Source organism: Solea senegalensis, linkage group LG12 (assembly GCF_019176455.1).
Source record: "Solea senegalensis isolate Sse05_10M linkage group LG12, IFAPA_SoseM_1, whole genome shotgun sequence".
In the NCBI taxonomy this organism is placed as follows: Eukaryota; Metazoa; Chordata; class Actinopteri; order Pleuronectiformes; family Soleidae; genus Solea; species Solea senegalensis.
Window position 1 is genome coordinate 14,359,739 of NC_058032.1, and position 24,691 is coordinate 14,384,429.

The 24,691-nt window shown below is 41.0% G+C and overlaps 1 protein-coding gene across 1 annotated transcript in view; it reads left to right on the plus strand.

The window, feature by feature from the left end:
* The first annotated feature begins 6,230 nt into the window (after positions 1 to 6,230).
* Positions 6,231 to 24,691, plus strand: part of LOC122778791 (netrin receptor UNC5A-like) — a 114,263-nt gene continuing 95,802 nt past the window's right edge. Inside the window, exon 1 of the mRNA XM_044040888.1 lies at positions 6,231 to 7,173. Coding sequence (XP_043896823.1) covers positions 7,083 to 7,173 — 91 coding nt within the window. The 5' untranslated portion in view covers positions 6,231 to 7,082. The remainder of the gene's footprint in view (positions 7,174 to 24,691) is intronic.

The following is a 24,691-nucleotide window of genomic DNA, read 5'->3' on the forward strand; positions in this document are numbered from 1 at the left end:
TCACATTAATGTGGGCTTGGGACAAGTACAAGGAGTACACTGGATGAACTTAACCCTGCATTACCGTAATTTCGCTATTGGAAAAATTCCAACTGTTTCTAAATGCTAAGAAGTTGCAAGTCAAAGTGAATATGTGGTTATTATGGTATTTTCACACGTGGTGTTGCAGGAAGTCGGCGAATCAGCATCTTTGTCACCAGAAAGGGAAAAACGCCTGTACATAGTTTATATTTTTTTGGCCAGTTATCGAAACTCAATTTTTTTTTTTTTAAATATGTTTTAAAATGTTCAAATTTCAAATTTAACAGGCAAAATCAGCTGGTTCGTATACAACTACAGTGGGTTTATTTTAAATAAACAACTTTTAAGTAAATAACATAATATTGAAAGTTATTCTGGATAAAATGTGCAAAAGCATTTACGCTCATGACGACATTTTCTGGCACTTTTATGGTTAAAATAAGCAAAAAAAAAAAGAAATGATTTTGAGGCTTGGGTGTTAAAGGTTTAAATATGATTTATACTTCTACTTTCTGATTAAATATTCACTTTTACTACATGTATCAAATAACCTAAACTTAGCACAAAAAGTAAGGACATTTGTGTTTGGGCGATTGTTTCTTTCTTGTAACAATGCTTCTTGGCAATAAATCTTATGTAATTGTTAAATTGCCAATATGTCTAATTTCTTCAGCCTTCAATCCTCCAATCCAATAAATGACACCAAACAAGAGTCAGCAGCAGAATAAGCTGCTTGGCATTGGCAGAGAAGGCAAGTTTACTAAACTCTGCTGCTCAACACACAAATGTATTTTTCCTTACAAATGTGGCACCATTTAAAAGGGAAATACACGGGCTTTACAACGGTGTAAGACTTATTGCCAAGAAGCATTGTTGCAACAAAGAAATAATCCACCAAACACACATTTCTTAAGATTAGTTACTTACTACGCAGACAATAAGATCAAATAAGCTTTAGTCAGTCACACAGAGTCACAACTTTTATTATTTTATTATAATGTTATTAAATTACAGCAATTTGAAATGTCAGTGCCTGCGTATGTTGATGCTAATACAAAAATATAGAATGCATGACTTGTGTTTTTTATTATTATTATTATTTACTGCTGACCAAAAGTCTTTGCATTCATAGCGGAGTATTTATCCCTGTGGCATGTCACAATTAAAGAAAACACACTTATGTGAGTATACAAACTTTGTGAATTATAACCGGAAAGCAGACACTTCATTGAATATTCTAGAACTGTAAACCAAAAAATAGGACTTGTGTCTTGACGTGCATTTTAGTCCATGATAAATGTATAATTAGAACTTTTCTAAGGTGTTTGGATCTCAAGAAACACACAATTCAGGTTACATTTTCTCCAGGCGATGATAGGTGGCATTTTGAAACAATGCTCCTTAAATGTTAAGTGAGGCTTGCCTTCATGTTCCTCCTGTTCCTCCCATCAGATCCTGCAGCGGTGGATGAGGATCCGCCTTCAGAGTCACAGAGCTGCACTGGGAAGGACTGACACAAAAGCAGGGAGTCATAAAACATTCAACATCATTCAAAGTCCCCTCTCCTGTGCACGCTTAGACAATGTGACATTCAAAACAACAAGATGGTGTCATTCCAGGAAGTATATCTCAGGAAACGTTGTTTTTTTGTTTTCGAGAATTATACAATGTTAGGGTGCCAAAAAAAACCTGTGGGAAAATTACACATTTTCACTGTCACGCATTGTCTACTGAGAAATAATATCAGATACACTCAGAGTGATTCACATGTCTGTGCTGGTACGCAAGATTGTTCTTGTTCTCAGGCGTACAGGAGTTTGAATTAACCGGAAGCCATTTTAAGAGAAGGAAGTTGTCTTACTTTCTTAACCTTTCTTAACGTTTACGTTCACAAGATGAGAAATAGAATCTCTTCCTCATGCAAATGCATGTCTCCCAAATTGAAGTCTGATTGACAATGTGTCCCTGAGTTCATTTCTGAGTTCATTTCTCCTCCCCATCTCACGGTTTTATGAGGTCTTTAAAACGTAAGTGCTATTTTTTTCTTCCACACGCCTTGTACAGGACACAGCGATTCTGTATTAAAAAAAAAACATAATCAGGTTACGATGTGTTAACTGTGCAACGCAGTGGCTTTGGTGAGTCACGAGTCAGTTAGTGCATTTTTTAGCTGAAGGAATGCAAATGTATTTATGCGCCTGTGACTGAGGGAAAATGAAATCATCATATATTTCCAAACACTCAGCCAGTGTTTTAGATTAGGAAACTCTATTTGGGGTGGAAACACGCTCTTGAATAAATTGTTTAGAATTCCAGTTTGAAACAGCACTACTCTCAACTCTCAGCCTCTCAGCCTTTCATCCACATGACTCCTTATAATATTACAGATAATCTGCATGTAAGCAAATCTTATTTTTAGGGGCTTCAGCGGGGAGGGGCGTCGCACTTGAATCAAAAACACAAAATCGAGTTTAATTTTTGAAGGGTCTCCTTTTGATTTATCGTTCAATGAATAAAATGTTGCCCACTTCATGTGATTTGGTGGTTATCCCATTTTACATTTTCATCAAATCACATTCTCTGGCCATATCTGTAAAATTGAGAAATCATCGGAGCTGAAGCTGTGGGATATTGGAAGTTCAGCTTCATCAGCAGTCTGTGCTGCTGAAATGAGAGACCTTCAGTAAAGGCTCCCCCTGTCTCCCCCCTGTCTCCCCCCACCCAGCTGACTTTCTTCCTGTCTGTTTGAACTCTCCATCCCTCAATATCATTTGGTTTTGCTCTTCACTCAGCTACGCAAGATAGGGTGTGATCACACGGGAGCTCACAGCTTTGCATCTCATATTCCAATCATAAGGTTTCAAGTTTAGAGCTACAGTGGATACATACATCACATATTTGTGTCACTAATGTAGTCATGCTGATGACAATGAAGATGAGTAGTCTCGAGGCACTTAAAACAAATATCTCATTAGCAACTCGATGCCTTCAGGCACGTCGACACAGTCCAGACAGCCCTGCTGAATCAGAATGGGGAAGAGAGGGTGATTTAAGTGACTTTGAGCGTGGCATTGTTGTTGGTGCCAAAAAAACAAGAGCTTTTCAGAAACTGCTGATCTACTGGGATTTTCACACTTAAGGTTTTACAGTGACTGGTTTGAGAAAGAGAAAGTATCCTGTGAGTGACAGTTTCCTGGGCAAAACTGACTGGATGCCAGAGGTCAGAATAAAATGACCAGAGTGGTTCCAAATGACGGAAAGGAAATAGCAACTCGTGTATACAGAAGACCACTTGAAGACACTTCAAACCTTGACCCAGTGGAGGTGGGTCGTTCCTACCTGCAGCTGTTAGACTGTACAACAAGCACTGCTCGCAGTAATATACCTATACATATTGATACTGTAAATTTCAAGTACATACTGTGTATATTCTGCTGTCTATAATGCACATTCAACATTCTATTTTTAACTAATTTTTTATAGCCTAAGTGTTAATATCTTAGTATACTGTAATTTTCTTTTTGGTAATACATGTTTATTACTTATTATCTTTATCTTTATTGTCTTGCTGCTCTAACAATGCAAATTTCCCCACTGCGGGACAATTAAAGGACCACACCATGTGCCATTTTAATAGGTGTCTATTGTACCTAATAAAGTGGCATGTGAGTGTCATACTTTGAGTACATATAACAGATAGATGGATAGATAGATAGATAGATAGATGGATAGATAGATGGATAGATAGATAGATAGATAGATAGACAGATAGATAGATAGATAGATAGATAGATAGACAGATAGATAGACAGATAGATAGACAGATAGATAGATAGACAGGTAGATAGATAGACAGGTAGATAGATAGATAGAGAATGGTTTCCCAGACAACAGTGAGAGTGGTGGGTGACTTGGGTCACGTTGTTAAAGTAGTACCGTCTGCTCCATCTGGGATTTGTTGAACTGCCTTAATTAAATTTATACACTATTGATCATCATACAGTCATTTTGCATGGTAATTAATGGCTAAAATGCTGCGCCATGCAAATCCCAACCTCAATTTCGTCCTCATTGGACTGCATCCTCGTAAGTGCTTTGCAATGTAATATGCAATCCGCTGATGGCTTATTAAGATCTTTACAGTCATTTAATCTGAGACTGTGGTCAATTATATCTCTCTGGAGTAGCATTGCAGTTTAATTTGATATAAACAAAACAAGAGGCTGTGAAGCTGTGGTTGTGATGGAAGCTGATACACCCTCGCTCTCTCTCCCTCTCCCTCCACACGTCTGTGCTGGTATGCAGGCAGTCACAGTCTGTACTCCATCCTCCTCAAGGGACCTTCGATGTTGTTTGTAAACAATAAATAATATTAATTTCATGCCGGACACCTTTGGAGGATCGATGCCTATCGACCGGGCGAATCAGTTGTCTTTATAGTTTGCATATGTTGGAGGCGTAATTGACCAATTCATGAAACAGCGTGTGAACACTAAGGCTTTAACAATCCGTAACATACAAATGAGCTTCATGTTTTCTTAATACTTATCAGACAGTGAAGCCGGTCTCCTCGGAACATAGACTGCTCTGAATAATTCAAGATGATACAGGAGCAATGGCGGTTCTGTCTTGGTTTCATGATTGATTGCCGCAGAACAAGCTGCTTCAAATCTCAGGATATTACAACTCAAGCCAAAGACGGAGAGAAAATTAATTACAACACCACAAATCGATGAACAACTGAATGTGTCAACTCCCCAAAGAGCTGTGATTGTTCAGTGTAGCCTCATTGAGGAAGCACAGCGGGCAGGATGCAGGACCCAGAAGAAAAGGTCGTAAAAGAGGTCACACCCTGCTTTGACTCAGCAAACACACATCACAGCAAGAGAACAGCACTCTTGTCATTTGCTTTAATGCTCGCTCCCTGTAGGAGGACAATGTGCATGTTGAAGTACATGTAGCTTGGACTCATTTATTGGAGAGAAGAGGCCCAAAGGACACGTTCAGATGACCAGTCCCATTGTTCAACTCTGATTAATATCCGATTCATTACGGCTCAGATTCCATGGTTCACATTCTTAACAACAAATGACACGCAGGTGCACGAATACCAAGAAACATCATATTTGTGAGACACTCTGTAATTAAGTTAAGATCTTTACTGATCTTCCATAGGGGAAATTCAGACATTTAAGCTATTGGAGTGAGCGTATGACAGTCAAAGACAACAACACCCAGTGCATGATTATATGGACTCTTGTTCATGTTCACATGACCATGTATACTGACATGACAAAAGAGATCTGATTTCTATGTCCACACACAAAACAAATCTGATCTGAGTCACTTCAGGCTGGTAATGTGAACGTAGCCCTACTGTGACTGGAAGAGACACACTCCGGCTTGCTCTCCCCTTTTAGGACACAGAGCCGATTAGCAGAACGAGAGCAATCATTACGAGCACTCTCACACATGTGACAATGGCTGAGGCATTCTCCTCCATTTAACTGCTGTCCATCTTCTTGCCTTGCTTACCCTTTCTCTTTCACAGTCTCCGTCAGGATTTGATTGTCAACGACAGCGGCTGTGGGGCTGCATGCCTCTGTGTGTGTGTGTGTGTGAGTGTGTGTGTGTCTGCTCTTTGTATCCTACTGTCATTCCGACTGTGACTTTGACCTTTAGCAAGGGATGCTGGATGGAAGGAAGGCTTAATGAGTTTGTATAATAGCTGAGCTCTATCTGAGGAATCATCCATCTACACAGGCTCCATAATTAGCTGGTAAAACAGTGGTCTAGTTCTGTGCCTCCACTTATTATTCTGCTGACTAGTATGTGGGTGTGGAGGAATGGATAAACAAAGACACATAACCCCTCCCAACCCCCAACACACCCACCCACCCGCCCGCCCGCCCGCCGGTCCTCTTTAGTGTATTAATAATCTGCTGTCGATTGTGGTTGTTGTGAGGAGCGTGGCTGAACACTGCGATGATCACTCCTCTGACACCATCTGAAAGTGATGGAAAAGCTCTGTGGACCATAAGTCACTTCCTGGTCTGAGTTTGTTGGCAGGTGCACACTCTGATGGGAGCTCTAATCCTCACAGGCTTCTTCATCTGTGACTGTCCACCACTGTTGTACAGTGCAGGCGACTGCAGAGACTCCCGAGACAATGCAGAGGCTCATTTAAGTGAAACTCAATGACATGCAGATGTGATCTGTGCCAATTTGCATGCAAAGCACTGATCACAAGCCCATCACACAGGACTGGATGTCACATCCGTCATCTTCATGTAAACACATTTGCGAGGACATGGATGACATAATTCCCACTCTGTCCTGCACACTGTGATAATGTATGCATGCTTCACGCGTATGAAGGCTATACGTGTTTGCATGTGAGGAGGAGAAGCAGCAGGGCGCGTTCAGGACGCTCCATGTCCAGCGAGCGCGCAGAATCCGCTCCTGGTTTTGCTGCTCCGCTCCTCACACAGCGTAGACTCTATTATACCTTCAGTGACTCTCGGCGCTCCAGTATTGCTGTGCAAGCAGATGTTTCCAGTTTTAACGGTGCTCGCATTCGGAGGAGGAGGAGGAGGAGGCATCCTTTAGCGCGAAGGCTCGCAAAGTGGCACGAAACAACAGGAACTGCCACGACTCCCGGCTCAGTGTCAGACGGAGGAGAGTTGTCACAGCAGCAGCTGCGAGAAAGACAGTAGAGAGAACGAGGGGGGGAGAGAGCGAAGGAGGCAGCACTTTATTTACCACACCTGTGATGCGTTGTTCAGAGCAACGGAGACGCAAGAGACCGGGATACTGATGGCCACGGCTCAGCGGGAGGATATGTGCTGAGGAAAAGACTTGGGCGTTGTGTGTGTGTGTGTGAGAGAGAAAGAGAGAGAGAGAGAGAAAGAAAGAAAGAAAGAAAACAGGCGTTTACAGCCAGAGGACACTCTCCGGACCTGAGGAAAACTCAGCGCGACACTGTTTCTCCTCTGCCTCTTCCACCTTTTTTAAAACTTCAGTGATAATTAAAGAAGAGAAAAAGAAAAACCCGCTCGAAGATGCCCTTACTCCCGGGCCCCTTTGTCCGCCGCAGGTTCAGCGCTGCGCTACTTGCGCTGTGGCTCATGTTCGCTGGCTTCACCTGCTCTGGTGAGTTTCTCTCCTTTTTTGTATTAGTTCGCCGTGTTTGTGTGTGAGAAACACACACAGACACACAAAGCCCGCACGTGTGAAGTTGTTTGCCGCTGGGCTTTCTGCTATTTCATGTTTTCTTTTAGTGTGTACGCTGCAACGTAGCCGCGTGTCACGGCGGAGCACGTTGTTTGGTACTCGTTATTCCGTCACTTAGCCTGCTGCACCGTCAAGGTTACACCGGGAAGACGCACGGGCAAGTGTGTGCTGCTGCTAACGTGTCAGCCAAGGTTGAAACTTAAGGCCAGCGCTTACTATCACTGTCCTGCTTTTTTAAAAATTATTATTTAATTTTTATTTTGATTTAAACGTGTCATTCCTTATGCATTTAGTCCAAGTCTGCATCAGGTAATGTGTCCGTGCACATGTGCAGACTGTGAGAGAAGTTAATTGTGTGACACGTGCTCCAAACCTGCATTGTGCTCATTAACCGGCAGCTCTTCTACACATGCATAACCTTCACTGTAATTCTATCACACCTCTAATCATACGGTGTTATTAAATCTCTGGAGCTGCGGCCAGGGAGCATTTCTTCCTCTAAAGCCTGTATCCATCCATCCGTCCGTCCATCTCACCGCGCAGGGGTTTTCTGTCTGGCTGCAAACATGATCATTCAGCTCCACGTTTCTCTCCGGCCAGGAGTCATTCCTGCTGCCTTTGCAGTATGGTGACAGCTTTACGGAGTCGGTAGACGACCTACTCGCACTGATGAGTTACATTTTATGATGTAGCCTCTTGGCCAGACTCCCGATTGCATGCAAATGTGCTCTGATGTACAAAACAATCACCGACAGTGGGGTGAGCCCGAGTCTTCTGACCACAGATAAGTTTCCCTTCAGCAGCAGCAGCAGCAGAGAATAATTCATCTGTGAGACAGCCTGTAATGAAGTTTTAGATTTTCATTTTCTGCTCAGCTAGATTTTTCAAACATCTCTTATGAATATAGATATATGTGCAAATTATGTTTTAATTTTAGGTCGTTGACCCTTATTATTAGAGGCCAATCATCTCAGATGTGATCAGTGCAGTCTCGCTTGCCCATATTGAACCATTCCACTGATTAGCATTTAGACTTTGCATAAAAAACTCTTTCTCTACTTTTTCTCCCTGAGGTGAAATATCATCCTTTCAATGGAACACTTCTGGAAGCCACTGGTGAATATCCAGAACAGAATTTCACACATCATTTGCCCTGTGCTTGTTTCCGAACTGTTAACCTTGCCTTGGACAGAAGGCAAACATGTTGGAGTTGGTGTAATTGTGTTTGTTGCTCCAGGACAGTGAGATGATGAATTAAGAGGGCTTTTCTCTTGCATTAATTAGTGTATAATTATGAATATATTAGGATTAAATAAACAGTCGTGCTCCAGGGACCTCATATATCAAGCTAAGTAAGTAGCAGTGCGGTGGTATTTACAAGTCATTTCATGATCCATGTAGAGAATGGTGTATTTTGATAGGGTTTGTGGGTTATGTGGGTGGAGTGGTGTTTCAGTGGTGAGGAAACGTGGCCCCTCGGTGCTTCAGTTGTGTGCGAATGTTGCTTGTTGTTTTCCTTGTTCTTTTGGTTTCTTCTGGATTCTTCGGTTTCCTCCCACAGTCTAAAGATCTGCAGCTGTAGGACAATTTCAAGTCTAAATTCCCACAGGCGTGATACAGTTTGTGGGTTTTTTTTTTTTGCCCTGTGATAGACTGGTTGATGTGACCAGGGTGTTTCTCTGCCTTTCACACAGTGCATGCTGGGATATGTTCCCAGCTCTCTCATGACCCTGAATAAAAATGAGTCACCAGAAAACAGACAAATACGGAGTTATGGGTAATGTGTTTAATTCGGTCTTGTCCTCGTTGTCATATTTGCGGGCTGTCCCTCTCTTCTCGTGTCTCTCTCTCACTGCCAATCATATCTTTAGGTCATCACAAGCATCTGTGTCTGTATCTGTACTCCCATATAAGTACTTTTATAGGACAGAGTGAGTTCCAGAAATGAATCAAAAAGCCCGTTCTTTGCACACCAGTGCTGGGGCAGTCTCGACAAAGATCAGTTAAGTTATCCCCTGTAGAGAGACAACACGCTGACTGTGCATTCATTGGAATCAAAAGTCAACCTGCCTTTTTTGCAGGGAAACATAACTCACTCGGTAATAAAGGTAGGCCTGTCAATCTAGATTTTGAGCTTGCCGAGCACTTTCCCTTTCACAGTGTTGTGTGATCTGACGGATGGTACAGGAAAGGGTAGATGAGCTTTCAGTGTCGGAAACAAAGAGCTGTACTGCACTGAGCTCACGCGGGCAAAGCAGAGCAAGAATCTGCATACGTGCATTTCTGCTGCGCGCGTTGGTTATGCTGGGCTTGTTTTTTTAAACTTACTCTTCATTCTTTTGAATGTTTTTTTGTCCCTCCCCTGTTCTTTCTCTCACGAAAAGATGATCAAAACTGCAGCTATCAGTGCGGAGAGAGTAAAATCCTGAACTTTTCTTTGTTTTCCCCTCTGCCCAGTGGGAGTGTTGCCAAGCAATTGTTGTCTGGTTTAGAGAGGGAGCATGGGATTTGGCATCAGGCACCTTCCTACTTGAGTGAACAGTCACCTCAGAGCAATTTCCACGGGGTGTAACGATGATGCAAGGAGATGGCCATTAAATGACAACAAGCATAAATCTATTGCATAATACAGCCGTTGCATCTTTCTGTGTCTTGGTACGGTAATGTAAGTAGTCTCGTAATTGTCAGGTGACTCATCATCCCAGAGTTGGCGTTCGCAAACCCTCTTTTGTATCTTCCTAAGAATGTGATAAGGAGAGCAAATTCTGAAATTAACATAATTTATTAAGGGAAATTGCCTTCTGGTCAAAGGAATTCAAAATCACTTTGTTTCTGTCCTATAGCCAATGCATGGCAAATGATCACCATGAATTTGCAGGGATATGGTCTTTTACTCCCAGAACGAGTTTGTGTTCCATCTGGAAGATGAATTCAAATGACAGGCAATGGGAACATTGTGTGTGGAGGGAGGGGGTGGGTATTTATATAAAATTATGAATTTTCTCATCAGCATGATGCTTTTCCATTATACTGTTCTAACACTACTTGGTATATTATAATAATGACAATAAGAATAAATATATAATGATATTTTAGATTTATATATTTATGTATTTTTTTATATGTATGTATATGTGTGCGTGTGTGTGTGTGTATATATATGTGTGGATATATATATTTGTATATGTGTGCATACGTATACATATATGTGTGGATATATATATTTGTATATGTGTGCATACGTATACATATGTGTGTGTGTGTGTGTATATATATATAAAATACATAAAATACTTGGTTTGTGTATCAGGCACATTGTTTTCCGTTCGTTATACCTTGTCAATGTGGGCGGGGTTGTAATTGCGTGGCTTTGCGCATCTGCTGGGACCTATTGTTTGCGCAACACAAACGCCAATTTTCGTGGACAGCAGCCGTGTGTGCTTGCTGTAACGCTCTTGTCACTTTTTAAAAATAGCATCGGGCTCATGACACTTCCTGTGACGGCACTCTCTGACCAATCACTGGCCGCCAGTTTGACGTCACATTTTAGTATCGGCTCAGCTCGCATGGAACCTCGCCAGAGCAGGTACCAAAAAAGCACCAACTACTGTCCCTCATGGAAAAGCAAAAGTAAACAGTTTGAGTAATGGAACAGCACCAACTTATTACATTTTAAATCCTCTTCTCATTGCTGTAATTTGTTTGTAAGAAAGAACACCGATTGATTAAGTCACTTTTCTTTCCTGTCCAAGTTTTGCCAAATGAAGTTTCCTCAAATAGACTTACATTGATTTATGGAGGCAGAGATAATAGTTCAGCATAAACAAATAAAAGGTAAACAGTGCATGTCGACACAGGTCAGTTTTAAATTGCCGAGGAGCATGCGCCATTCGGTGACAAATACCCGGGCTCCTTATCTTTCAGAAGGCTGTGTCCCTGTGCTTATCATTTGCAAATGGCAATCTTGAGGTGTAAAGGAAGGACACAGCCATTGCTGAGGACACATGGAGGATGAACCTCATAGGTGGGAGGAGTTTGGTGTTATTTTCTGCAGTCTGTGCAGAGGCCCTGCAAAGGCACTACATCTCTGTCAAACTCTGCCCTTTTGTTTCAATTACCCTATTTCTATGATTCAGGTCTATGTGAGAGCGCTTAGGGGTTGAAGTTGGGCTATTTCCCTCCTGAAATACAGTGAACTAGCCACCATCAGTTCTTTTCTGTCCAGGTAGCATGGAATTGACCTTTCAACGCTGATGTGGGATGAGATTACCCCGTGTCTCAATGGGAATGTGGGCCACAATTTACAGGAGGGCATGGAATCTGACACCGTAGTAACATTCGGGCGATTGACCCCAGTCTCTGCTCTTGTATGACCGTTGCTGCTAACCATCTCAAAAAAGTGGCCAGCCTTGTATATTCAAGGCCCACAGACGAGCACTGGGTTGTCCCTGAGCTGTGTGCAGGCTCTAATCCAATGTTCTTGTCCCTGGGCTATCTATTCTCTCTCACACTGTCATGGTGAGAAGAAACATCCAATGATGACCTTGACCCTTGGATATTACTTTCACACTTTGCTGTAGTTTCCTTCTACCAAACCTCTCGGCCACAATTTTGCCAACCACTGTCCTCCAGAGCACACACACAATGGTCATCTGGTATGTCCTTACCTTAGGTACTGAATTCATGTGGAGATACTTTCTCATCTGTTTATAGAACCCATGATGTGCTGTCTGGCTGCTGATGTTGTACAGTGACAATAGTGGCATGTTGGATGTTTCCAGGTCCTTCCTTTTTGCCGTGATCAATACTCTTCTACAAATGGTTAATTGGCCATCAGTCACTGCCAGAGGAAGTGCTTAGAAACCCAAAGGTGTCTTGGTGCAGCTCATAATAAGAGAGTGTCCAGTCCTCTGGGTCCTCTCCTGGCCTTTACTTTAGACCAGGTGGTGGCTGGGGAAAACGAGTTTGAATGCAATATGGAGAGCCATGGATTAATAGTTGCTTAGTGAGGCCACCAGGGAGTGATGTGAAAGCCACTTCCACTTCATCATACAGTAGACTGGATGGAAACACTACAGAGCGAGTGGTGAAAAAAGATCCTTAAAAACTGTGAAGGTCATTTGATTTAGCTGGTACGTGGCATATCAATTTGCTGTCATCGTGTAAAGCCCTTTTAAGATCACTTTTGTGTTTTTCTTACATACGTTTGTACTTTGAAAGAAAAGTGTCGTATATCTTTTTTTTGTTTGTTTGAGAATTTAGATCATGATAGTTTTTCAGCAGCCTGTAGTGTAAATTATAAGATAATCACACTTTTATCTGCTTCCCCAACCTTGAAGAGAAAACACACCTCCATCCAAATGTATGGCTCATTGTTATGCTCACCCCTGCTTAGTATGGCATGTAAAAGACATAATTAGAAAACACCCTAGGCTACCGAGACATCCCTGCTGGCACTTGATTGGCAAGGGTATCCGAGGGAGGTCTGGCTCAGCCTGAGCCAGAATTTGTCATCTTGAAGTGATTTTGTTGACAAGACAGGAAGCACAATGACCTTTACTAATTATGTGTATGTGTCCAGGCAGTGATGCCTTAGGCAAGCAATTCAACTGAGCTACCAGAGTGTGGAGTCTGGGAGCGCATTCAAACACAGAAAACACATGTGCTGCAAGGTTATAATATGTCAGGGTTTAACAACAAGTTTGCTAATAATTCAGTGTTGATACAACACACCTAATGCCATATGTGTCACCTTTTGTTCTGCCCTTTGCTTAAATGGAAGTAATAGTTAAAAAACGACAAAACCTTCTTTGCTTTCACCATTTTCCTCTTGCACCTGAAATCCTCCCTTAAACCACTGCGATGTTTGTGCTGTGCATGTTGATTCCCACAAAACATCAACCATTTATCATCCACCCTCAATGTGTAGCTGAGAGAGAACAGCCTCTCTGATCTATGTGGGTCCCTCTGTTATTGTTTTCCCCCCAAACAAACCACTTCCTGATGTGAAATGAGGTCTGAATATTACAGATTCAAAGCTTAAAGCTAAGCACCAGAGTTTCTTGGCCAGGCCATCAGGAATGCCTGGTTCATGGAAAACACATTCATGTCCTTACTTCAATAGAATTAATCATGACAACACAGCTACTGTTGAGGGTGGACGTTTTTTCTTTTTTTTTTGCAGAATGCTTTGCGCCCATTTATGGTCCACTGACAATGGATTCATGTTAAATCAAAGTGTGTTGTCATACCAATGCTAATATTTCAATGGGAATAGTTAAGTACAGTAAGTTGTAATGATGTCGATGTCACACTGTCCCGATAAGTAAATCTTAGTGCTCTCAAATGTCATAAAAAACCTGTTCCATCAAAACATGTGTAGAAAACGTGTCCACCGTCTAATCAAGAGGTCGTCTCAAGTAGTTTTGACGATTTGGATTTTACTCAATCAACATCATTTTATGATCTAACTGTGATGATATAAAAAAAAATAAAATAAAGAAAAACCTGGAGAAGAGGCAAATAGAGTATATTTTTTTACTCCCACTCACCATCATCATTATAGTACATTTGTTTACTTACAGTATTTACGTAACATCTGTGAATGCTTATAATTCATTTTATAATGAGTTAATAATTTATCAATTAAAAAAATAAATTCCTTTTTCTCTTTTCATATGACCTGCATAATGAAGTCGTCATTGTTATGTAGTTTGCTCAGTTATTGTTGACTCCATGTAACATTCATTCTTTTGGTAGGTGATTCAAGTCTTTGGTCATATTCACACGTAAAAAAAGACAAAGAAGTGTCATTTCAATTTTGTTATTGGAAAAAAAGCATCAGCCTCATACTGTATACTGAATGTTTATACATTTCACTTGTGCACAAAGGGTAATCTAACATCAGCTTGAACTGTGGTGTGGGTGGATGGATGCACCTCTTATTAGTGTTCAGGCCTACTCTGTCAGTAAACACAGCGTGACATCACCAAATTGTAGTAGTTCCACTGTGGCATAACAGATACCACTTTAGCTTAATTGGACACTGAATAATGTGTGTTTGCTCGTACACTGTTTATTCACTGGAAGCTGCTTTTTACAGGTTATCAATTACAGTTTTGCTTTTTGCTTCTGTGGGGATTTAGCATTGTTGAACTTAGCCAGTAAAAACAACAACAAAGCCCTGTTCATTTAGCTCATTTAATTAATTTGCCTAACATGCAGTTGGGGCGGGCTCACATCTGGTGACCAAGAAACAAGTTAGATGTGGCTGGCAGTTGATGAATGCGCGATGATGTCCAATTTCAAGCAGTGATTGAATCTATGCTGGCCTCTGACCGATCTCCGTTCATGCGATATTGTTAATAGCCCCCCTAGTGACTTCCCCAGCCCTTATTTCTGAGTTACCGTTCACCATCATTCATAACCTGAAGGCACCACATCTTAATTTAGGACTTTAACTTTCTCGAGTCATTGAATAATTGTTTGGTCTTTAAAATGTTGTTCAGTGTTTTTCAAAAAAAGTTACATTTAAGAAGCTGATTTAAAAAAAGAAAAAATCATTTAAAAAAACACTAAAACCCATTAATCAATTATCAAAATAGTTGACGCTTAATTTAGTAATCGAGTAACTGAGTTATTGTTGCAGCCCTATCTTAATTATTCAAGTTTTGACAACCAAATCGGAGCTCAAAAGACAGTTGGCATAGACCAGGTTGTGATTTACCAGCCAGGTATAAAAACACAGTGATAAACGATTAGTTTTATGCAGGAGCTCAAACATTTGGCTTCTAATGCTGCAATAATTTCTTAGCTATAACTATTTTATATTTTATATACTCTGCTGCATGTCTAGACATCTGCACATGGTCTGAGTCATCCCAAGAGTGGTCACAAATGCCCCACATGTCTGCCTTATCTGATAGTGGTGTTTTTAATTATGAGCACAGCGCTGTAAATCACTCTGGATAAGAGTGCCTGCCACCTGTTTTGAATGTAATTGTGGAAACCATGGCAAATGGTGTTTACAGTGAGGTGGAGCAAACTGAGTCTATACATTCTCCCCTACGGTTAGTTGTTTGGATTGGTTTAAGATGGAGTTCAAGATAGAGTCAGAAGGATACAATAGTTTTCCCATTTTTGTCAAAATTGTGTACACAGTGTGTCGAGAGCTTTTGTCTGACCCATCAGACCTAACAAATGCTTTCTCTTTACTGGAGAAATTGAAGACAAACCCGAATGAACTGCCAGATTCTGACTTTTACATGATTATCAGGCTTAGAATTACCCGTCACCTTTTTATTTTATTTTCAGCTATTGTCTGCACATTTATCACTTGCATAATTTACCCTTAGTGCTCAAGTGGCACAAATCTGTGCCGCAGGTGCACCCATGGTAAATTGCTGTGGGAATAATATACAACTCCTTATATGGACATCCTGTGGGTGTGTGTTTATAGGTCACATATTCAGGCTTTTCGTCCTATGTGAGTGAAAATTACGATTCATTTTCTATCACATTTTTAGTGGTGATATAAAGTAGCAGTAATTGTGCCAAAGTCAAAGACCGTTTTTCTTTTCTTTTTGTTCATTAAAAAGTGAATTTTGACCTGTGACATATTTCCAAATTTCACAAATTCAATCCGATTTTAAACATTTTGAGTACTTTTTGCTCAGGTGTGTTGCATCGGTTGTGCTGAAAAAAAGGACACAAGATACTCTGTATTGCACATTCTTATAACTTCTCTATGTACTGAGCGTTTTAACATAGTAATGGGAAAGAAAAAGCAGCAGAAATGCTCTGAGTTCTAAGGGTAAACATTTAAATGTTGTTCTTGTTACATCAACATTGGAGTGGCATGTTCCTCTGGTCCAGCCGTCAGGGCACCAGGGGGCTCCACTGGGCCAGACTGATGTAGTCCTGAATAGAGAGGGAGGAAGGAGTACCTTGTCCCCTTAATCTCTGCCTGACATGACAACTTCATGAAGGCGCATTAATCCACAATGAACACTCTCTCTCTTTCTCTCTGGAGGGTTTGGGGGTGGGGGGCTCGTTCTGTGTGAGCGCAGAAAGCACTGGCTGACTTCTTAGGGCTTCTGAGTGTGATCCCTCTTCTAAAGGAAGGGAATAAATTACAAAAAGCCACCTATACTTACCCCCCCCCCGTGCCAACACATGTACAGTATATGCTGCTCGGCCTCTTTAAATCTACCTCACCTCTTTATTTACAAACCACCCACTCTTTATCTTGATTACAAGATGGGATTAGGAGATTTTTCTTGGATTGGCATACAGCAATGATGTATGCGGTGAAACATAGCAATTAGCATGAGCCATGCAGTGCACAGAGCCTCCCTGATGGTGGGTGACTGACATTGTCAAGGCCGCATACCATACGGGTGCAGACTGTATAGCTTGAGCTGATTTCTCCTCCATTCTCTCTCATTCCAATTACCCGTCTGTCTTCGTCGGCGTTGTGTGTGGAAATAAAAGAATGTATTGAAAATTAGAAGACCTCCCTGATAATGCTGCTTGACTGCGAACACAACAGCTCATGAATGTAATGTACGACCCATATCTAATGTTTTTCACCGATGGAAAACATCACCTTTGTTAGCCTGTGACTCACCGCTTCCATTGTTGATGCTGCTTCTCCGTTGGAGTGAAGTTGAAGTGGTCTTTTTGAATCATTTTCATGCTCTATCTTTTACTAGATTAAAGAGCCGGACTACAGACTATTCGGTGGAAGTACCACTTTGGGAACTCTGAGAGTGGACCAGCCGTCGTTGGTCATTTAAAATCATATGTCAAGTTTTAAGATTACCCAAATGAAAACTTATTGGTTTCTGGCTGAGTCATCACAAAGCCAAATGCAATTTGGCTTATTTTCCCATTTCTTGGTCTGCCACATACACTACATTGCTTTGCTTTGCCATTTTCATTAAAATAATGATTAAATAATACCTTTTCTGACTGAGGATTGCTATTCAGTATTTAATTGTTTCACATTTGTCGTCCTTGCATGTTTTTCAAATGTTCTTTGAAATTCTAGCCTTATACACATACGTGGGTGCATTTGCTACACACGTCTTCTATGTTTTATGCACTCTGCTGAAGAAATCAATATCCAGAATTGTAAGAAAGAAAGGATTTGTCCCACATGTGTTCAGAGGACCAAGATGAAATTGATCGTGAAGAATTAGAACATTTTGACGATCTGACAAAGCGGAGAGATGGAAGTATCGCCTATAGGACACATTCTATCCATTGCTGTTCTATGCTCTATGCTTTTTCCCTCAGCCATCTCATATCTATTTGCTAGTCTTCATAGTGAACTACAGGCAGTGTCATAGATTTCTCACTCCCCAGCCTGTTTGATTCAGATTGGAGCGGGAAGTCACGGCTGAAAATGGGTTGGTCGCTAAAAAAGAACTCCCCCTCCGTTTTATGGAATACAGTTTGGCTTCTCAGCACAAACACCAGTGATCTGCAAAGCGCTGACGTTAACGGCAATGTTAGTATGACGGATTTTTTCATTGTTCCTAATCCTGAGGAGAGATCTGCGTCCTTCTCACACAGAGCGTCACAGTGGAGAAAGTTAAACATGTTTCATCAGAAGGGTTCGCTGATAATAGTCTTTGCCTAAAGTGCAAATTGTCTTGTGTTAACTTTGCTGCTTATCTTACAGACCCGACTGTAAGCACAGGAGATATTTTCAGCACAGAAGCTGTAGCTGCTTCAGACTTGACCTTTTTCTTTTTTACCTTTTTTAAATTCGAATAAAAATTGAGTCTCGCAAAACATTATAAAACTGAGTGCACTTACATACTTGTTAAACGTCCATTAACAGAAAAATAGTTTGTTAAAAATCAATCGTGATTTTATTGAAATAAATCAGTTCATTACATTGCCACGCACTCACTAAGGCACACTTTGCTTGGCAGTCCTCAGCTTCCCTTTAAGCAAACGTGTTTTACCTTTCACATCACATTATGTTAATCAGTGACATCCTTTAGCTGTCCTCACTCATTAGAGTAGGCTGTCGGATCATTTTGACCACTCCTCCATGTTGGCGTTATTCCCTTGAAACGGAACCACCGCTCATCAGTAAAACTCATTTCCACCATTGAGATAAGCAGCACAATCGGCTTGAGTGTCGTGCGTCAACTTCTTCTCTTTTTTCCCCCAGAATAAACTCGGGCATTATCTGTGCCCGTTGTCAGTAACAGGCTGCCATTTTGAATTAAGCCAGCACTGATGCATAGAGCCTCCACAGCTTAGGGGAAAATGCCAGTGCCTAAAGCAAACAGTTGGGCTCAAGGTCCCTCAAGTATGAAGCAGCCAAGTAAACCCACTAAGTGCCTATACAGTGGTTTGTGGTATTGTCTCCACATGACACTTTCCACAGATCACAAGCTGGTTTTACTCTTAATTTGCCGGTGTTAAGTAAACCCCAGAAGACAAGACTGACTAATGTAGCATAAAGAATTAAAAAAAAAAAAAAAAAAATAGAGAGACTTTAAATATCTGTCACTGAATTAGAAAAGTTGGAGACTTAATTTACCGTGTAAAAGTAAGTTGTTTACTGTAGAGTAAAAGCTGGTTAAATCACACATTAAGCATTTTTGCTTGGAAGACATCATTTGACAAGTCTGCAGCATTTCCTTTTAGGATACTGAGGCGCGATCCTTCCCTCCTGGATTCTGCAGTCCCCCTCAACATGTAATGCCAAATTGTTCAAATTATATAAATCACCAGAAGGTGTATGATTTATGCTGAGTCTGATTTATCAGCGCCGCACAGACTATGTCGCTCCTCTCTTATCATCCTACCCAGCCGCTTGCTGAATTTCTGCATGTTTTTGAGCTCAGCCCTAAATGTGATGACAATAGTCATGAACGGAACACAAAGACAAAAAGTGCCACTTACAGCAAAACGTGAGCCGCCGCCGCCGCCTCTCACCTAATTTCTCTGTTGGATTTTTCATGCACGATGTTTGACAAGAAGGGCTGGCAGCTTTACGCGGCGGTGGCACAAGTGGGTCTGTCACCTCTCACCCCCCCGACCCTGCAGTGACGCAATTAGCTTCATGCTTTTCAGACGGCTAGAACAAAGGTGAACTTGTGTCGCTGAGGCTGCATTCAGTCTGAGTGGAGGGGTGTGTGTGTGTGTGTGCGTGTGGGACTCGAGGGCTCTTTTGACCAGAGGAGTCATTGGCTGTCACTAAACATCACTGTCTTCCTCCCCACTAATGGCATCTCCAGATTGTGCTATGAGGAACAAAGGCTGGTTGTATGAGATACTGTGGAAAAAGAAAAATATAGAGCGACCCCATTAGAGCTGCAGGCTGAGGTTTGTGACAGTGGCTCCAGACCTATAGACGTGTCATGACAGATATGAACCAAGGAACAATTATAGGGTGATATGCTTGAAGCAAAGTGGCTTCACCAAAAAGGAGGGGAATATGTGTCAAATAAATAGCCCAGCAAACATGGGATTGTAGACTGTAAACACACACACACACAAACAGTCATTATTATTTTTAGTTAAGTTAATTTCTTTTTTAACTAAAACAAATGATGTGATATTTGAGGTCCAATTGAAACGGTGAATGTATTAAAATCTAAAGGGAAAAAAATGCTTTAATGGTTAATGTGGTTATCATTTGTTAATGAATGCTTTTCCTGTGCCTACAGAAAAACACATTTAATTGACTGTGCTGAAGTTATTTTTTCCTGGTAATCATTACTTCTTATTATTTTTTCTATTTTTTTCCCCCGTTAAATGCAAATAGGCATTATCCTGCCATTAATCAATCACATTTTCTTTCTTTGCGTTCCTAAAAAAAAAATGAAAATTTGAGTTAAACAGCAGGAGTGTATTGACTCGATCTTCGCTCAGCCTTGCTTGCTTTTACAGGAAAGCAAACTAAATGGTGTATTTTCTTAGCGTGGGCACGGAACACAAACATGGAGCAGTACCACATTTTAAAATGACAGCTCCTAATTATGAATCCATCAACGAAAATGTAACCCACACAGCATTTTTTTTTTTAATATATTTCTGTGGCCTCACTCCCCATATACAGCATTTTCATTAGCTGTTTGATCTGAAGCTCGATGGATTAAAAGACAAATTAATTTGCCATTTTTCATTCGGGTTTGTGTTAATTACTTTCAACAGCATCTTTACATGGGCTGATATGAGGAAAAGTCACTGACAGTAATCCATTATAGAAAGTAATAGAGAGTAAACTCAGTGTAGAACGTTTTTAGGTTGACCCATTAACTTACTTGTGTAGAAATGCTGTTTTCCTGTTCCTTTTTATTTTGAGTGGAAATGTTGTTTTTCCAGGCCATTAATTCTAGTCTTGGGGAATATTGTGTGTAAAGCCAGAATGTTGAATGTGCCATGTTTCTGCAACGGTTGGCATCAGCGTTGTCACACTAAATCTCCATCTTCGTGACACTTGGAGTCAAAACATGAGCCATTGTCACGAAACGGTTCCCTTTCTCTACTTAGGCTGCTAATTATTTTTGACAGAATTAAAAGTATTAATGGAAGTTATTGTTTATTCATTTGATGGTGTCTAATTAAAAAGCATTGCCCAGTTGCAGAACCACACGAGTGGCATTATCCCCTCACTCTCCCTTTTCCCATATGCTGAGTCCACGTGTCTTAAATTTTCTTATGAAAGCTTTCGAGTCCCTGCATGTTGGGTTGTTGCTGCCAAAACTACTACTACTACTTACTACTAGGGCTGCCACAAGCGATTATTTCGCGAATCGACTAGTCACGAAGGTGCAGCGGCTGTTTTGAGAGGAAAAACAAAGCTTCGAAAAAAATAAACAATTATGTCGACGAATTTGAAAGTCGACGTAATCGGGACTAGTCGACTAATCTACTTACTACTGTATATGCACAATAGTATCATTTTGAGTATGTGGTACTTTATCACTGGCTTCATCTGTATTCTGCTGCTGTTTGTTTACTTCTTTCCATGGAAATTTAGTCTTTTATTCACCGAAATCCTCTGCACAAAAATGTTTTAACTCCTCCTCTCAGTATTGTGAACTCAAAGTTGATGTTGATAAAAAGAGAAAACTGTCCCCAACCACACCCCTGATAGTGTGTTTGTTCTCCATGAACTCTTTGTAGCATGGTATAAGGAACAGGTTTCAAATGTGCATCTCTCTCGGGAGACAAAAAACCTATGTTATATATTCAGTTAGTATTGTGCGTCAACATATTGTACATCAGCATGCTTAAAAATGTGTTAGTCTTTCATCGTCATTCGTGCCAATCCGGATAAAAGGGATTCAAGGGGTGTTCATATCAGTACGGTGGTTATATACATAAAATTCACAACCAGTCTTGTATATAAATACCACCCAGTGACAAAAAGAAAGTGGAGGCATGGCTGATATGGCTTCATTAAATAAACCCCTGACCCCTGAGATGCTGGTTTTATCCGTTTCCCCCCTCAGTCTTTTTTACTCCACCAAAGAATGGAGATACCACACAGAGATTGTGGCCATGCTATCTTCTTATCTTTAATTTAGAATTTCAGGAGGACAGCGCACGGGTACGATGGTTATCCGTCGTTAGTGTCTCGTCTTGTCAACTTCATGCATGTTAGCCCGGCAAAAAAAAAAAGCAGCCTCTTTTGGGACCTCATAACTGTCTGTGTTGCAGCGCTTTAACTGAAATAGTTCTTTTACTCTGTCCTTTCCCTAATGACCGCTGATAAGGGTGATGATGTCAGGGATAATTCAACAAATTTCCATCACGATGAGTTTGAGGCCTTAGAGACCAGACATCTGAGGGCTAACCAACCAAAAGAACAGCTCCGAGCGTGGTGAAAAGGTTTCAGTGCACGGACGAGAGCTGTGCTGTTTTATTTTTTAATACTTGTACCACAGACGGATGCGCGCTTGCACTGCATTGAGGAGGTGAACACACAGGGACGTCCAGGAGCAGCTCCCCCGTAGCTGCAGGCGTGTTTGTAGATTAAAGCGGATGTTTTCTCTCTAACCACAAGGCCTCCCGTCTCCCGAATTATGTAGGTGGATTAAATGGGAGTGGGTGCTCCTCTTTCCTGGTGAGTGTGAACATTAATTTGAACAGACTGAACTGCCGAAGGTTTTAGGGAGGAAAACATTTTTGACATCAGCTGAAAAGCCCCCTTTACTATAATCTCATACACTGGACCTTTGGTGACTAAAAATGTTGATGTTGCAAGTTATACGGGCTCTGTTTGTAGCAGAAGTTGATTGTCGTGTCCGTCACGATGGAGCATTGACATCGACGTCTCCAGGACTTTCATCTCTGCTCTGTCTTTTTTTTTGCCTTCCCACCAATTTAAATCCGGGGGGGAAAAAAAAAGGTGCAGATTGTCTTAAAGGACGCGACACCAATCGATAGGATTTTTTATTACAGCTGTGTTTTCATACCGCAGCAGAGGCTGGGTGTAGAGCACAGACGGATGATGCATTAATGTTTCCATCCTCTCGGCTGCCTGTGTCAGTCCTCGGCTCTCGAGGCTTGTCACTGCGATGATGCAGGCAGCTCTGGGATGAGTTTATGCACCGGGACCTGATTCTCCTCAATGCCACATCTCCAATCAACAGCTGTCCATTTTGTCTTTGTGGATTTCAGGCAGTGTCATGGCTTTGCATGAGGGGAGAGGACGGGCTGGGGGGGCTACTACCAGAGGGCATGATCTGTCTGCGAGCTGCATTTTACTGAAATATTCCTCACTCCAGAGCCCCACTTTAGAGTTCGAGTTAAGCAGCTTACCTGTGTCCTTGGCAACTGCAGTCTCCATAATCCAGCAACAAATCAAGTAGCCCCCTGTAAGAATGAAAGTATTTATATACATTTTTCATATGCACGTCTGTGAAGCAAAAATGTGCATAGGACACAACAAGCGTCAACACTGTTAACTATTTTTATTTATTTTCTCCTGAAATGATGTAATCATTCCTACTTATTACTGTTAATTTAGCAAAATTCCAAACGTAACAACAAGGCTTTATGACATATGCATTTTTACATTATTGTTCATTTTAAACAGTCTCACCTGATTCTCTGTATGTACAAGCAGCGCTCTAGTCATAGTTAACGTACAGTTGTAATGGTTTCAGGTAAGACTTAAGATAAAAATAGAATTTAACATTTCATTTTGGAAGATTAAGGCAGCTCAACTGGGACCGAATGCAACAAGTATTTTACATGTACACATTACCAGGCAGTTTAAGTGTCACACTGAAGGTAAAAGTACAATCTCTCAGACTTTTCATTATGGCGGGTCCTGGAATTCAACTAAGCCATTCAGTGGCTTAGTTAATTAACATTTACAAGTTATACCTGCTGATGTTGGCCGATTTCATGCGCCAAGCAGAATTAGCAATGTCTTTTTTTGTCACCTGGGGAAGTTGCTACGCAGTTAAATGAAATGTGAAATGTAATTACCTCTCCTAAATTTGAGAAAACCACCTCTTCCACACCGGTGTCAGAAATGGCAGCCTATTTTGCAATACTTTCATTATCATTTTATTACAGGTCCCCTATAGACCTCTCTCACCCATACTGAAGTTCAAATTAAATCATAATACTACAGTGTACATCGATACTTAAGACGGTTGCTTTCCAAGCAGGACTCAGTGCCAGCTCCAAAGCTCAATAAAAGGAAAAAGAAAAATCTCAAGGTTTCCTTGTTGTCCCCAATAAAACATATTTTTTTTGCAAATTAGTCTCGTTTTTGACAAGTACACAATTACACACTGCATGATGTACTTGCACTGGTGAAATATATGTATCATATCTAATCTACTGAGTTTGTTAATGTTGTTAAAGTGTTTTGTTTTCCTAGTTTTTTCTTCTTTAGTTCAATTCGGACGGGATTAGTTTCACATGGGGAGGTGGAATCATGTCATTTTACCACAGGACATCTGAAATATGGCCAATTCACATGGGATAAGAAATCTCAGTGAAACTGCCACAATTGGAAGGGGCAAATCTGTCCTAGGAGCCTTTACTGGGCTTGGTCTCGTACTTGTAAAACAGGAGATGACGGAATATTTACGCACATATTTACTGCTGGTCTATTCTCACGGGATTAGTGTTGCTTGGGGTGATTTTTTCGGGACCTTTTTTCCCTCTGGTAAAAGTCACCGTAATCTTTTAATGACGTGGTGTGGTAATTATTACCGACATGGCACATTCGGACGGGACTAAAATCACTGAGAACTCTAATAATTACTTCACCACACCTCCCCATGTAACTAATCCCATCTGAATGAGGCTTTTGACGTTTGCTGCTGCAAACAAAGTGCCTGTCTCCAACTAACCAAAATTATAATTGTCAAAGCTCAAGATGACAAGTCAGAGGCCCAACTTTTTTTCCAGTTTTGCTAATCGTTGTGTGTACTGTGGA